At 57.5% G+C, this 14,920-nt stretch overlaps 1 protein-coding gene across 3 annotated transcripts in view; it reads left to right on the top strand.

Moving 5' to 3' along the window:
- Positions 1-14,920, top strand: part of AP2B1 (adaptor related protein complex 2 subunit beta 1) — a 97,174-nt gene extending 82,254 nt beyond the window's left edge. For 2 of the 3 annotated variants that reach the window (XM_028520122.2, XM_036034062.1), the window contains 4 exons: positions 3,337-3,421; positions 4,323-4,409; positions 8,876-9,030; positions 14,465-14,920. In XM_028520122.2, coding sequence (XP_028375923.1) covers positions 3,337-3,421; positions 4,323-4,409; positions 8,876-9,030; positions 14,465-14,539 — 402 coding nt within the window. In that variant the 3' untranslated portion in view covers positions 14,540-14,920. The remainder of the gene's footprint in view (positions 1-3,336; positions 3,422-4,322; positions 4,410-8,875; positions 9,031-14,464) is intronic. The other variant, XM_036034061.1, reaches the window with a different exon arrangement.

Raw genomic sequence — 14,920 nt, 5'->3', positions numbered from 1 at the left:
TCTCAGGGCTGGTGCACTTTTATTTAAAAGCACCTGCCATCTGGGTGGGAATTGCACTGGCTTCGTGCCGTGTCTTTCCCCTGGTTCTTTTATGCCTCCCTGCCCCCAGGAGTAATGGCATGTCCTTGGAGAACCTGGGATTCTTTGGGCTGTGATCCAACACCTGTGTTATTCTCCCTGTGTGTATAGATGTTATTTTAGCTCAATGATGCGAAGCTGAAAGAGCCCACATATCATCCCCTCCCCCCACCCCGCCTCACTGAGGATCCGTTTATGTAATGAGAGATGGTACTAATGGGATTATCTTGTCCGTATGAATGATGTACAGGTAGAAAAGAGGGTGAGAAACCATGTTTCATTCCATTTGCTTCATTCCATTTGCTCGATACCTTCCCCGTGATTTCAGCGACAAGTGCTCGCTGAGCCCCTGGTGTGCTGGTGCACGGTGAGAGCCTCTGCCCCCTGGGGCCGCCATGTTGAGGGCGAGGCTGACGCGGACCGGCGCTTTATAAGCTGTTGTAGACGCGCGTGCACCGGGGGCTCGGCAGAAGGCTGAGTGCTGTCCTGAGAACTCTCAGGCTTGAACTGAGTCTTCAGGTTCCTTAGATGTTTTCCGGACAGCTGAAGCTTCAGGAGAAGACTGTGCTAAGTAGAACAGCAGGTGAACGAAAGCACAGAGTTGTGAGTGTCCGTGTTTGGGGAACGAGAAGTAATTTTGATGTGGCTGTAGTGAAGGACATGGGCTGGCGAGGTAGGCAGGGGCCAGGTCCGAGAGAACCGTGTATTCTTGGAACGAATGCAGTGTAATCAAGAGTGAGAGCCTGGGAGCTGCCCAGTGCAGACTCGGAGAAGCTAACGAGAGAGGGGGGAAACACCTCCTCCCAAGGAGTGGCCTGCGTGCAGCCGGCCTGTCGAGAGAGTCTCACGGGAAGCTCAGGAGCAAAAGGAATCCTCAGGCTCACCGTTTGCTAGGAAGCCTGTCTCTTCCTGACCTGTAGCATAGTTAGTAGTGCTACCTCTGAGTGTGTGTAAGACCTCAGGTGAGTCTCACGTGGTTATCCTTCATTATGAGAAGTTCAGAGAAAAGAGAGTAAAGCCGGAAGTGGCGAGGGAGCACGCACTTCACGCCAGGCATCATCCCTCTGAGAGCTCTGCGGAGATGAGCCCCATCGCCCTGCAGCGACCCGTGCGTCCGGTGCTGCTGTGTCTCCCTTCCGCAGACCGGGAACTGGGCTGCGCACTCCGTGCCCAGGGTCTTGCGGCTGAGTCCGGGGCGGAGTCGGGACTTGAAGTCAGATCGTGTGGTCTGGCCCCCAGGTCCATGTTCCAGACCGCTGTCTCCTGCTGCCCTGGGTGTCCGGCTCCTGGAACTGCTCTGGAACAGAGTCCAGAGATCGTGTCCCAAGTGTCCCGAACGCCCTGAAGCTGTGTGCCAAAGTGCTGCTTGTGCATTTTCCGGAACGAGGGTCCACGGCTTCGCCCGTGTGTGAGAAAGGTCCCCGAGGCAGAAGGGTGACCCAGAGGAGCGTTTGGAGTCAGTTCACTGTGGAGGAGCTCCAGCTGGAATGAGGAGTCCCTCGGAGGAACAAGACATATAAGTGTATCCCTGGGGGCAAGGGTCGTGTTTTCTGTATCCTGTATATCTCCAGTGGTTAGGACATAGTATAAACATTAATTTTGATGAAATATGGCAGCTTTATATTCCAAGCGAGTGTAGATAATCAACCTGCATTTCACGTAAGACCTTGATGTGACTGCGCTGTCTCACCTGCTCCACCCGGCTTTCGCTTCAGAGTGCCCTTCACAGACCTGGCACTCCTCTGTCCTCCGGTGCCCTCCTTCGAAATGGGTTCTCCCCCTCTCACTGCCGAGTACCGCATCGGTCAGACGGTGCCTGTTCCCCGGAAGCCCGTGCGGGTACGGTTCTTCTGAAGCGGTGGGCCAGCACATCTGAGATGTCCAAAGCCCCTTTTCCTGGGGTTAGTTTCTCTGTTTGCATTCCCTGCTGTCCAGCTTTCGGAGAACCCTCTTTCTCAGCATTGTGGGCATCAGCTTACGTGACGCGGGTCAGAGACTCCCGGGAGGTTGCTAATTGAAAGGTTAAAACCACAAGTTCAAGGAAAGCGATCTGGTGGATTCCTCGGGGCGGGAGAACAGAGAGACCGTCAGCCGAGTAGACGCAGCCGGACTGTGGAGGGGGACACAGGTACCGTGTGGGGCGGGGAGGTGAGTCGATAATGAACGCGGAAGAACTGGGGGTTCTTCGGAAAGAGGGTGCTCGGATAACCAACCTTTTGATGAAGGGATAGGTGATGCTGTCCAAGTGCGGGCATTTGTCCCCCCGGAAGGGTTCTCCAAACGGAATGAAAGAGGAGGAGGCCCGGTTGCCGCGTCCAGGACTCGCCCAGAGAAGCGTCCTCCTGCCGCGCCGCGAGCATGGGTAGGAGGGCCATTGGCGACAGGACCGGTGGGCGGCAGTGGGCGAGCAGTCCTCCCGCCCCCCGTCCCACAGCGCGCGGGTCTTCAATGCTGCCTCCGCGGAGCCTGCCTGCTGCTGAGCATGCGCGCCCGTCGGTGTTGCCCCTGAGCAAAACCGCACACTGGAGGGTTTCTGCAGCCGTGCACAGCACGCTCGGAACTGAATGGGCCGTGGTAGACTCGCGGCCCCCGAAACCAGAAGCGCTCGCGGTGAGAAGAACGCTGGTTCTCGACCGGCCGCAAGGCCTTTCCTTCTCGCAGTCGTCAGACTTGCCAGCGTGTGTGACCCACAGGCTGTTGCCAGCCACAGCGCTTACGGAATTCGGTTTTATTAAAGAAACAACTTAAAACCAGCATCTGAAAAAAGATAGGGGGCAGTATGATCAGCCGTTGTGGAGAGGGAGGAAGTCAGGTTTGGGGGTCAAATTGCATTTGCTCCCGGCGCTTCTGTGGCCAGCAGCGTGACCCTGCGTGTCTCCGAACCTCAGCTCCTTGTCGGTCAACGGGGAGGCCGTGCCACCCACCTCGTTTGGGAGGGTGATAATGAGGATTAGAAATCGTGTCATTAGCAGGGACTTAGTAAGGGATAGCAGTAGCTGCTATTAATAACCACAGAAACAAAGAATAACTGATTAGAATACTCTGGGTGCGGGCCTGGGTCTTGAACTCGCTCCTCCCGGGGAGAGGCGGCCGGCCGGCGCGGCACCCCGGCAGCGGAATGCCGGGGCTGCTGTGTCCCCGTCAGGGAGTCCTGCTCTGCAGAGGAGGAAGGACACCGGGTGATACATTTCGAGACCATTGTTTTCCTCTCACCTGGCCTCCTCCGGTGTTCTTACGTCCCGTGCTCTCTCCTGGCAGGTGGCTGTGAAAAACAACATCGATGTCTTCTACTTCAGCTGCCTCATCCCACTCAACGTGCTGTTTGTAGAAGACGGCAAAATGGGTAAGTCCGTCCTTCCGTCCCGCCGAACACACCTTTGCCCTTTCTCCGAAGGCCGGATAGGACGTAGCTAGGAGTCCCAAGTTGTTCTGAGGTTTTGGAGAATGGGGTGGGTGAGGCTGTTATCCCAAAGCTCTGACAGTTTTACTGATTGTTCATGCTCCTGAGTCACAGCGGTCTTGTCTTGCTGCTGGTCTCTGAGTCCCAGTACCCGTTTTCTGGGGAGCCCCCCTCCCCCAGCCCCCGCCAGCTCACAAGGCACAGGCGCGCCTGCTCTGTCGCCCTGCGCGGTGCCGCCGCGTCTCCCGCGGGCTGCAGCTTCGCGGGCAGCTGTCCTGCGCTGAGCGGGGCTCTCACCTCCACTTCCACTGTGTGCTCCCGGGGTTCCCGTCTCAGTTTGGTGACTCTCGCTGTCTCACACTTTTTTGTTATCATTAGAGTTGTTTGTAATAAGCCACCAGGATCCCCGAGTGATTGGTGTTGACACTTTCCTCTTACCTTACTTACGAACCACCAAACCACCAGTTTACTTAACAAAACTCACGCGTACTGGTGCATGCTCAACTGTGTGGGCACTTAACTGGTCTGGTTCTTACTGCGGCTCCTCGGGCGAGCAGCACGGACGTGATCATACACAGTAGAATCAAGGGTCAGAAAGGTCACGGGCTTACCCCGAGTCTCCAGATCAGAGCTAGAGCTAAACCCTCAGTCTGAACCCTTTTCGATGTGTCCCGGTGCTGCTGCTGCTGCTGCAGCTGCTGGGGGACTCCCTGGCCTGCAGTGGGGCCCCTGGGCGTGGCCGTCCCGCTCTCGTGAGAGTAGCGCCCCGAGGAGAGGGGGCGCGGGGCCAGAAACTGGAGCGTGGCGGGTTGCACACACCCCTCCTCCCCCGTGTGCCCCGCAGAGCGCCAGGTCTTCCTCGCCACGTGGAAGGACATCCCCAATGAGAACGAGCTTCAGTTTCAGATCAAGGAGTGTCACCTGAACGCCGGTGAGTAACGACTCTGCTCTGCGTTTCCTCTCTAACTCAGCAACCAGATGGGATCGTCAGGATTTTTGTCTTTATTTACCTCTTCTCCTTACATCTGCGGTGGATATGTTATTTTGCAAATTTTTCTTTAAAAACTGGGGGTGTTGGATGTGGGGACCAGATTACTGCTAAGCCAACAGATTTAAGGAACGAGCGCGAACGGCCCCGTCTGCCCAGGCTGCTCGTGCGTGAGTCACATCACCCGAGCACCCTAATGAGCGCCAGCTAATCGAAGTGGCATTTAAGGATATGACTGTTTTTCCTTTTATATCTGCCTTCGGCATCTGGGAGAAGTGACTGCGATGTCTTTATTTAAAGCCTCGTGCTTGTTACGAGATAAGAATGCAGCGTCGTTGACTGAGGACTGGCCGGTAACCTTTTCCCTTCTTGCTCCTCGTCAGCGTTGGGCACGGTACCTCTCTCGTCACCGGTAAAAGCCCCAGCCCCTCTGGCAGCTGTCTCTGTCGCTACCCTCGGGCACCGAGGGGTCAGCGGGAGGAGACGCGGCAGCAGCTGTCCGCCCCCAAGGCTGCGTTTCCCTGGCGCGTTCTCGGGCACAGGGAAGGGGCCCTGCCCTGTTCAGAGTCGGGCTCCGCGCCAGTCCGCGTCTCTCTGTCCGTCCGTCTGTCTGTGCCTCTTCTCTCTGGGCTGTTAGCAGGCTTCAAGCTGGCATGAAAGTGAGCATTGGTGCTCCGTCCACCCTCTCTCTCTCCACTTCTCCGTCACTGCCCCCTCCGTGTGTCGGTGGTCCCCCGAGTGCCGTCTGTGTGTGGCCTCGGCCGTGCCGTCGCCGTCCTGGCTGGAGCGCAGCACGGAGAGACGGGCAGTGCGTGGGTGCACAGGAGGGGAGGGGCCACCGTGTCCTCCCCCTGACTGACTCCTCCTCCCTTTGGTCCTCTGGGGCCCCGTGATGTAGCCACCCGCTGCTCCGACGAGTCTTTCCTTACGGGGCTTCTCCCGAGCCCTAGGAGAAGTGTTCGGGGAGAGGAGCCGTCTGTAGTTCCTGGTGCCATAACTACTAGTCGACCTCCCTCGGGATCCCCACGTACCACACGTGTTGCACACATGCCTCCTTTCTAGCGTTCTCGTTCCAGGTTTCTCACCACACCTGGTTGTGTGTTTATTAAACAAAACTGGACTTTATTGCTGTTTTTCCTTTAAAAAAACAAACGTGCTCAAATGGAACCGCTTTTTGTGCTGTGCTAGATGGCAGCGTTACCTGCGCCCCGTCTGCGGCGCACTGGGCGTGAGCACGCGCCTCATCTGAGGGTGCGGGGCTCACAGCTCCCGCGGTGCGGCCAGCTCTTCCTCAGGGAGCGGCAGGCCCCCGGGGGCTGCTGGCGGCGGGGCCGGCGCGGGTCCTGTGAACAGGAGCAGCCTCCGTCCCCAGCTTGGAGAAGACCGGCCCCTCGCCACAGCTGCCCTTGTGACAGTTGGTCCTGTGGCAACATTTCATTTCATACCTTAGGCTTCTGAGAACAGCTTGTTCTTTTTTAAAAAATGGGTTCTGTGGTTAAAGTTGAAAAGTACGGAGCGTGGCGTGCCTCTCCTCGAAGCTGCCGTTGCACGTTAGCACAAAGAACACTGAGTCTGCCGGCGGCCAGGCGCGCGAGGACCGGGGTCCAGAATTACAGGGCACTTGTTGTTGCCGTCTTCCGGGGCACAAGCGTTCCTCGAACACAGTCTGGGAAACGCTGGCCCGCAGCAACACCGTGGGAGGCCAGGCTGATTGGAAAGAAGGTTCGGTTTCTCACATCCTGCGTGGAAGAGCCATACTTTCCTTCTCTCTCTCTCTCTCTCCCTCTCTCTCTCGCTCTCTCTCTCTCTCTCTCTCTCTCTCTCTCTCTCTTCTAAAGGACTGTGGGTAATTGAGGTCTGTAGAAGGACCTGCCAAAATAAAGGAAGAGCTCCCCTGGCGTCCAGACGGGGCTGCGAGCCTGCTGCCCCTGGCTGTGCGTTTGTCGTCCTGCCAGGGTGTCTGGCCGGCCTCCCAGTGGGGCCCACCTCTGAGGTGGCCGGACGGTTTTTCAGGGCAGATTCCGTTTTTTGATCAGTTTTGCTGGGGCGTCACGCCGGTATCTCCCTGCCGGGGATGCTCCTGGCGCCGAGGCCTGGGTTTTTCAGCAGGACCCCGCTCTGTGATCGCACAGCCCAAGGAGCAGCGGGAGGAGCCTCCGCTCCGTGCTCCCCAGGAGCCCACGGTGTCGTTTTCACGGCCAGCCTTGCAGGACCACTCCCTGCAGCTGACCCTTTTCCTCCGCCTTCGCCCCAAGACGTGCAGTGCCCTGGCCTGTACGTTTCCTCCCGTTCTCGAAGGCTCTGTTAACACGAACATTTCCAGGTTTAGTGCCTTCTGATTCAACACCCTGTGTCTAGCCGAGAGCTAAAAATACCACCCTTTCCTGCTGATCTGCCCTAATCACAATGGCACCAGCACTTTAAATAGCTCTTCGGTGCCGGGGTAGACGTTTGACAGATGGCAGGAATGCTCTGAGGGCAGTGGGGAGTTACAGGCTTGTAGGACTTCACAACCCAGAACTGAGCTTTTACCTTCCTCTTCCGCTTCCTTCTAAGAAGAAACTCTTCCCAAGCTTTGCTGGTTCACCCCATCTCACCAGAAAGGTGGACGCGGCCGTGGCGTTTGCAGTGCTGGTCGTTTCTGACGCAGGTGCTCAGGCCTGAGGTGTCTTTAGGAGTCTGGGCCTTGGCATGGGTACGACCAGGACACGTTTGCGCCTGCGCAACAAGGGGGCTCTTCGGGTCGGGAAAGGCTCCCGCTGCGGGTCTCCTACTTCCACGATTGGGCAGAGCCTGGGGGGTTGGGAGTGGCTGTCCGACTTAAAGCAGCCCCGTGTGCTGAGGACAGTCCTGCCGAAAGGTGGTGGCCGGGGGAAGAAGGGGACAGGGCTTGGGTGGTGAACACAACAACACGGTGCACAGCCGGTGTGTTACAGAACTGTGCGCCCGAAACCTGTATGATTGCATTAGCCAGTGTCACCCTGACAAATTTAATTTTAAAAGCGGGGAACAGTATTAGCCAGACTCCAGCTGGCGATGTTGCCTGATAACCCAGTCTGCGCCGCAGGAGCCCTTCATTCTGAGAACCAAGGTGACAGCCGGGGCTGCCCGGGCCCTCGGGGGGCGCGGGAACGGCACACTGAGGTCCCCCTTCCGTGACTGGTACCCACCGTAAGATGCACCTTTGTCTCCCGGAGAGAGCCGGTTCTCGGGTCACAACCACGCTGCTGATTCGTTACTAGTGCCGGCCGGCCTCCGGGGTCAACACACGGAGAGTCGGGCGGTGACTGAGCGCGGCAGCGCAGCTGGGGACCGAGTGGGCCTGGGTGGTGCCGCCGCCCCCGAGCGCCCACTGGTGTGGGCCTGGGAGGAGGTGTCGGGGCGGGAACGCCCTCCGGAGTCTAAGTAGACGGTGTCGAGTGCCCCTGGCCCCATGCCCGCCTCGGCGTCTGCCACACCCGAGTCAGAGGCTCAGCCACAGGCACTGCCGGCCGGCGCCCGCGGTGCCCCAGGCACCGTGGGAGCCCAGCGGTGGAGGACCTCCGGGTCCCCGAGCCCAGAGAGCTTCCTGTCCCGGCGGGCGGGCACCCTTTTCCCGGAGAGCACAGTGGACTGTGACGGGCGTCTCCCTGGGGAGAGTCTGGTTCCTGCGGTCGGCCTGAGAGGTGTGAGCTCCCACTGGAAACGGACACGACGCACCGTCGCCCAAGGAGCTGTGTTCATCACCCGGTGGAGGGTTCTCCTCGGGGCTTCAGCGTCTCTTGGTAGCAGTGAGACAGTCGGGGGAGGGACGTGACCTTTAACTCTAGAACGTCGTGTCTCTGACACCGGGGTCACCAGGAAGGCCTCCACGTAACCAGCAGCAGCCCCTGGGGTTACGGGGCCTCGTAGTGCCCGTCTGTGTGCCGTGTCGGCCTTTCGTGACTAATTTGAAGACGCGGTACTCCGTGCGGGCTTTAGTAATCACTTACCCGCTTTAAAAGTAGAAATCTGAAACGTCCAAGGGGATAAATTTGACTTGCGGGATTTCTGCACCTCTGCCGTTTTCCGGCAGCGGTGCCGCGCAGTTGACCGTCCGTCTGCGCGCCCCTGCGGCTCCCCCGCGCACCTGCTTTGCCTCTGCCCTCCGCAGGGTGTGCTCAGAGCACACGTCCGGCTCCCGGCTCGAGATTGCCAGCTCCTTCGGGCATCGCGGCGGTGCCTACGCCGGTTGTGCCTCCCTCTGTTTTCTGTGGCGGGGTGTGACGGGCAGGCGCTTCAGGGGCCTCTTCCTCGCCCTTTGCCGCTGGGGAGCAGGGCTTCCTGCCGTGTGTGCGTGGAACGGTGGTGTCGGGGTTGCAGCCCACGTGGCCCCTGGGCCGGCGGAAGAGAGGGAGCGTCTGTGTGACATTTCGAATCTGTGTTCCTAGACACTGTTTCCAGCAAGCTGCAAAACAACAACGTTTACACTATTGCCAAGCGGAACGTGGAGGGGCAGGACATGCTGTACCAGTCTCTGAAGCTCACCAACGGCATTTGGATCTTGGCTGAGCTGCGCATCCAGCCAGGAAACCCCAACTACACGGTAAGGCCTTCTCCGAGCGGGCGAGACGGGCTCGGGGAGGGGGGTGAGGACCCTCTGTGTGTTCTGGGCGCCCTGGGAGGACCTGGAGGGTGCACCTCAGACCCCAGGGGTCCGAGCAAGCGGTTAGTGTCGCAGTCTCGGTTGCCTCGCCTCTGTGGGAGGTCTCTCTCTGGCTGCTGCCCCGTCCAGCGGGCATGGTGCCTCTGGCCGCGTGGGGTGCCTCAGACTCCCGCCAGGATGCACAGCCGCTCGCAGAACTTGGCGACTTTCTCGGTGTCACTTCGTACTTTCCCCGCCTCACTGTGCCTGGGGCCCGCGGCGAGCTGCCCGCAGGCTGCCTGCGCAGCTCATCGCTTTAGGCGGCTCCTTCCCTGCCCTCGGCGCCGTGTCCGACGGCAGCAGAGGCGTGAACGCCGGAGCCCTTCTGTGGCGCCGCTCGTCCGGAACGCCCGTCGTGAGAGCCGAGACGGGAAACTTGGAGCGAGCCTCCGGCAGCCCGCGGGACTGTGGTTTGGGGAACTTCCTCAGTGCCGCGGTGGGCTGAGGCTTCCATCCTGGCAGTGCTTCTAAGGCAGGAGCAAGTTGCCTTGTTGGGCAACAGAGACGTGTACCCTGGCCACTTGGCGTCGCCTGCTCTTGCCAGGCGTGATCTCCCAGCAGGAGGTGGCTTGTCATCTGCACTTTGTGGGGTAAAAGAAAAGCTGCTTGGGCTAGGGGAGATATCCTTACTCTTCTGTTGTGTTTGAAGTTTTTCTGGGCTGTCTGTCTAGAAGGGGGAGACAGGAAAGTGATAGATACAAGATTCAATACTGAATAATTCTGAAGAAGCTGAATAGTCAGGAGATTAAGGAAGCTTTTTAGTCGTTCAGCTGATTCAAGTGTGACCCCATCCCTTCATTTTAGCAGCCAAGTCCGTTTTCCTGAGCACACGCCAGGGTGATCGTACCACCCAGAGCTGCAAACCCCTGGTGTGCCCCTCCCCTGAAGGGCCCAGGTGAGCATGTGTGAGCTGCTGGGTCCCGTCCAGCTGTGTTTCTGCCCGAGCATCTGTGAGCTGGGGAGCCTCATGCTCCCCCCAGAAAGAGAACAGACCCCCCACCCCACCACCACCAGTCCCTGTGTTTTTGTTTTGTTCTGGGCCATCCTTTTTCTGGGTCCGGTCTTCCATCTCAGGTCACAGCAGCGCAGTTACCCTGGGTCTGCAGGTGAGGGGCCCAGGGCTGCGGGTGGTCAGCGACTTGTTCAGGGCTGTGTGCTCTGTCGGCAGGTGGGCTGTGCTTAGGGTTCAGGTATCTCTTGACACTCCTACTTCATTCTTTTTGTTCATTATAAGGATGATGAAACTTTTGAGAAGAATCTCTTGGCATCACTGTCTGAAACATAGCTTGTTAGAATTTTTTTAAAAGGTGTAACTTCTTCATTTGAGATAATTTGACTTGCAAAACGTTCTTTAGTGGGGCGTAGCATTCCCTTGTGCCCCTCACCCTGTTGCCCCGGGGCTAGCGTCTTACCTGCCCACTGTGCATTTCCACACAGGAAGTCGGTCTTGATACGACAGTACTAACAGAACTACAGGCCTCACTAGATCTCACCGGTCTTCATATCCCTCCGTGGTGGTTGAGTGTGCAGTACTGTGCACAGTGTTTGTGTACATGCACACGGCAGCTCATCAGTTCACTCTCCTCCCCTGCATGCTGTAAAATGTTCATTGTGCGATAGTCACCGGCTCATGTGGAGGTGCGGGAGACGTTCCCGTGGGGTCCTGTGGCTTGTGCCCACAGCCACCTCCCTTCCTCTCCTGAACTCGTGTGTAGTGAGTTGGCCTGTGTTTCCTTGCCCCTATCCCGTTTTCTCCCCGTCTGGTGACTAGGTTCTTAATGCCCACAAAACCGTCTGCATTCTCCCTTGCAGCCGGACATGGGCCTGGCCCGTTCCCCGAATACTGCTCAGACTTCGGCATCGCTCCAATCCGTTTCCTTCCTGCATCGCCCTGAACCCCCGCTGTGGTGGTAGATCCCATCTCCGCTGGGCGTGACGGAAGAAGGAAATCTGGGCCCGTGCGAGTGCGTGGGGACCAGTGGTCCCTTCGTCTCTTCTTACCCCACCCCCATCCTTACTGTGTTTCCTTAAGGGGGTGTGTTTAGCCCCGGCCAGGCGGCCCGGTTGGTGGAGCGGCGTCCGTACACCAAAAGGCCAAGGATTCGGTTCCTGGTAGGGCACACACCTAGGTTGCTGATTTCATCCAGCTGATCAGTGTTCTCTCTCTCGTCACCTCCCCCTCATCATCTCTCTTTAAATCAATAAACATATTCTTGGGTGAGGACTTAATATATATTCCAATACATAGGATAAACATACCTTCTATTATACATACATGTGTATGAACAACGTATGTATATTATGTGCATATATGATAGAAGGTACGTTTATTCTGTAAAGATGAGGCCACGTCTCTCGAAGTAGCTGCATCTCACCTGGGAAAGGTGACTCGTTCCAGGCGAAGAAACGTGTGTCCCAGGCTGTAAACCAGAAGCGGGTGTGTGAGCTCCTGGCTCACCTAGGCAGGAGAGGCGACTCTTCTCTTGGTGGGTCTGGCTGGTGGCATTCCGGAGCGGTTGGTTTTGAAGATGTGTCGCAGTTTGGTGCCCCGGCCGGGTAGCTCAGTGGATGAGAGCGTTGTTCCGGTAACGCCACGGCTGTGAGATCAGTTCCTGGTCAGGGCACGTGCAAGAACCAGCCAATGAATGCATCAGTACTCAGAACAACAAATCAATATTCTCTCTCTCTCTCTCAAAATGCGTAAATTAACTTAAAATTTGTTTAAAGATGTGTCACAGTTCAGATGTTAAAACCCTGGTGAGTTGTTTTTCCTTAGATACTTTATAAGTCAGATTATTTTGCTTCTTTGTTCTTTATATGTATGTTTCTTTTTTACTTTCCGAGTTTAGGAAAATCTTTTCTCGCCCTGGCTGGCGTAGCTCAGTGGATTGAGCCTGGGCTGCGAACCAAAGTGTCAATGGTTGGATTCCCAGTCAGGGCACATGCCTGGGTTGCAGGCCATGACCCCCAGCAACTGCACATTAATGTTTCTCTCTCTTTCTCCCTCCCTTCCCTCTCTAAAAATAAATAAATAAAATCTTAAAAAAAAAAAAAAGAAAACCTTTTCCTCAAGGCCCAAGTTTGGGCCTTTGTTGAAGCAGGCAGCATTTCCTTACTCGTCACGAACTGACAGACGCATCCCCCACTGGTCGGACTTCGAGCGCGGTCACAAAAGTGGGGACAAACGCCAGGCATTCGGGGGACACAAGCTGCCCCTCTTCGGCCTGGGAGTTCGCTCCTTGAGTCCGTTCTTACTTGGCTTAGCTGCCTCTCCTGCTCCTCTTCTGCACCCACAGGTCGTCCCAGGAGAGTCTTCCCCAGGCCGCCGGACCAGGAGAGGCCGGGGTGGGGGAGGAGCGGAACTGCCCTGGGGCGGGAGTCCGAAAGGCGAGGCTGCCTGTGGGCTGCGGCTCGGACTGACGGGAGCAGGGAGCTGTTTCCTGTCGTGTTTGCAGCCTCAAATGAGCCGTTACTGTTTTGTTCATCAGAAGAGTCTTCCTGGTGAACGGTTTTAGGGATAAAGGCCTCAGAGACCGCACGGTAAAGCGGTTTATGAGTAGAGCCTCTTTCGATGTTCTCTTCATCTTTCGCATTTTTGAAATTTCACTTTTAAGATATTTTTGTCCATTCCCAAATTTCGTTCAAGAATTCATACAAAATGTGCCAGATAAGTTTTAATCCTCATGTTCCTCCTCCTCTTCATCCTGGTCAATCTGCGAGTAACACGATTTGTGATTCTCTCTGCCGGTGGCAGCCGTGCACAGCCAGTCACGCAGGTGGTTCTCCGGGTGTTTTCGGTGAGACGTCTCTGATACCTTTTGGGAAGAGGCACCTCAGGAGCTGCAGGGATCTTGGCGCCTGTTTCCTTTCGGCAGGACTCCCCCCCCCCCCCCAACCTCCGTAACTTGTGTCCTGAGCCCACGGAGCCCAGAGGGCTCCCCTCCTCTGCCTCTGTGACTGCCTGAGTAAATGTTCTCTTGGATTTGAAGGAAGAGAAAAAAGTGACAGTGGTCTTGCTCTTGCTTCTTTCACTCGTTACAACTAACTCCTCCACCCGAGATTCCCGGCTTTTCCATTCACTTGGATTCTCTCCTGACGAAACTACTCAAAACTGGCCACACCCCCGATCGCACTGTCCGCAGGGCGGCTGCGGCCACATGGAAACGGCAGACCGCGCCCCTCTCCCTGCACAGCATGCCGTCCCGCAGCAGCAGCAGCACCGTGGGCAGTGCAGGCAGGACGTCGCCTGAGGTTTTGAGGGTGTGAGGTTGGTTTTTTCTTTTTCAGTAAGTTCAGGGTTGACCGGTATCATCTCCACATTTTTGCCAAAAAATACTCTCACCTCTTGTACTATGTTCCTTCATCCTGAGTCTCTAAAGACAAAATAAAGGAACAAAATGATCTAAAATCTCGTGGTGATGTAAGTACCGAAGACAGCTTTGCTTGGTGTGCCGGAACAGGTGAGGGCCGTGGCGTCGGCTGCACGAGAAGCAGGTGTGGCGTTTTCTGGCTCCATCCTCCCACTGTCCCGTCGTTGATGCTCTGCCCAATCCGATACGTTTGAGCTCAGATCTGGGCTTAAGTTTTATGCTGGTTGGCCAATGAAGTAAAAGTCTCTGTGCGACATTGAAATCTTTTTAGTGCTTTGATTTTAACTGGATCGTTGTTACTAAGCCAGAAGCAGAGGTGGTAGCGAAGGGGAGCGGTCTCGGAAGTACCTGCTTCGTTCGCCCTCTAAAGGGGACGGGACAGAAAAGGCGAGGCTGTGGGCACGCACCGCCGTCCGGTCACTGAGCACACGCCCCGTGGCGGTCCTCGCTCTCCGTGGCGGTCCTCGCTCTCCGTGACAGCGTGCGCCCCCCGCCGCGACACGGGGAGAACCAGTGCCTGGGGCCCGCCCGGCCCGCAGTTTGTTGTGCGTGACCGTGCGTCCTCCTGTGCCGGCACCGAGGCTAGCACCCTTGTCGTCGGACTGAGAACCAGGGCGGGCAGGCGGAGCGGCCACCGGCGAGCGCAGGGTCTGGCCCTCGCCTTTTCCTTGGGAGTAATCAGTCCCTCTGCCACTCGGGGAAGCCAGGGTCTGCGGTGTTTCCGGTGGGGAGCGCTTCCCAGCCTCGCAGACCCACACGGCGTGGGGGCGGGGTGGGTGGGCGCAGGGCAGCGCTAGGCCCACCGTGTCTGCCGGCGGGGTCTCTTCCTTTGGCTCTCTTCTCGACTGCTCCGGGCGAGAAGCTTCCCCCTCGCCGGAAAGCGGTTTCCCTGAGCTGAGGGTGGGCTGTCTCCCGAGCTAATGCCGGTCCCCGTGGTCACCTCTCTGCTCCTTTCCTCCCGACAGCTGTCGCTGAAGTGCAGAGCTCCCGAGGTCTCCCAGTACATCTACCAGGTCTACGACAGCATTCTGAAGAACTGACGGCCTGCCCGGCGCCCTCCGGCCGCCCGCGACCGGCTCCGGCCGCGGACTCTTCACCGGGAGCAAGTGTGTTGTCGCGTCGAGTCTGAGCCCGGACACGCCGGGCCGCCCCCACGGTAGTGACTAGTGTAGCCTGTGCTAAGTCAGGGCACGCCCTGCTGGGCGGTGTCCCCCCCCCCCCCCCCCCCGGGAGCGGTGGTCAGCCGCCCCCCCCTCGCCTCCTGCCGCCACCGCCTGCCCTGGCCCGCGGGCCCCCTGCCGCACCAGCGGCTAGCGTTTTTGAGTGTAGTTTGATATTTTGTAATTGAGAGCTCGTTTCAAAAGCAGAAAAAGACAAAAAATATTAAAGTAAGGATAAGTGTCGCTGAAACATAAACTGCA

Source organism: Phyllostomus discolor, chromosome 8 (genome assembly GCF_004126475.2).
Source record: "Phyllostomus discolor isolate MPI-MPIP mPhyDis1 chromosome 8, mPhyDis1.pri.v3, whole genome shotgun sequence".
Classification (NCBI taxonomy): domain Eukaryota; kingdom Metazoa; phylum Chordata; class Mammalia; order Chiroptera; family Phyllostomidae; genus Phyllostomus; species Phyllostomus discolor.
This window is presented reverse-complemented; position numbering and strand designations above follow the sequence as displayed.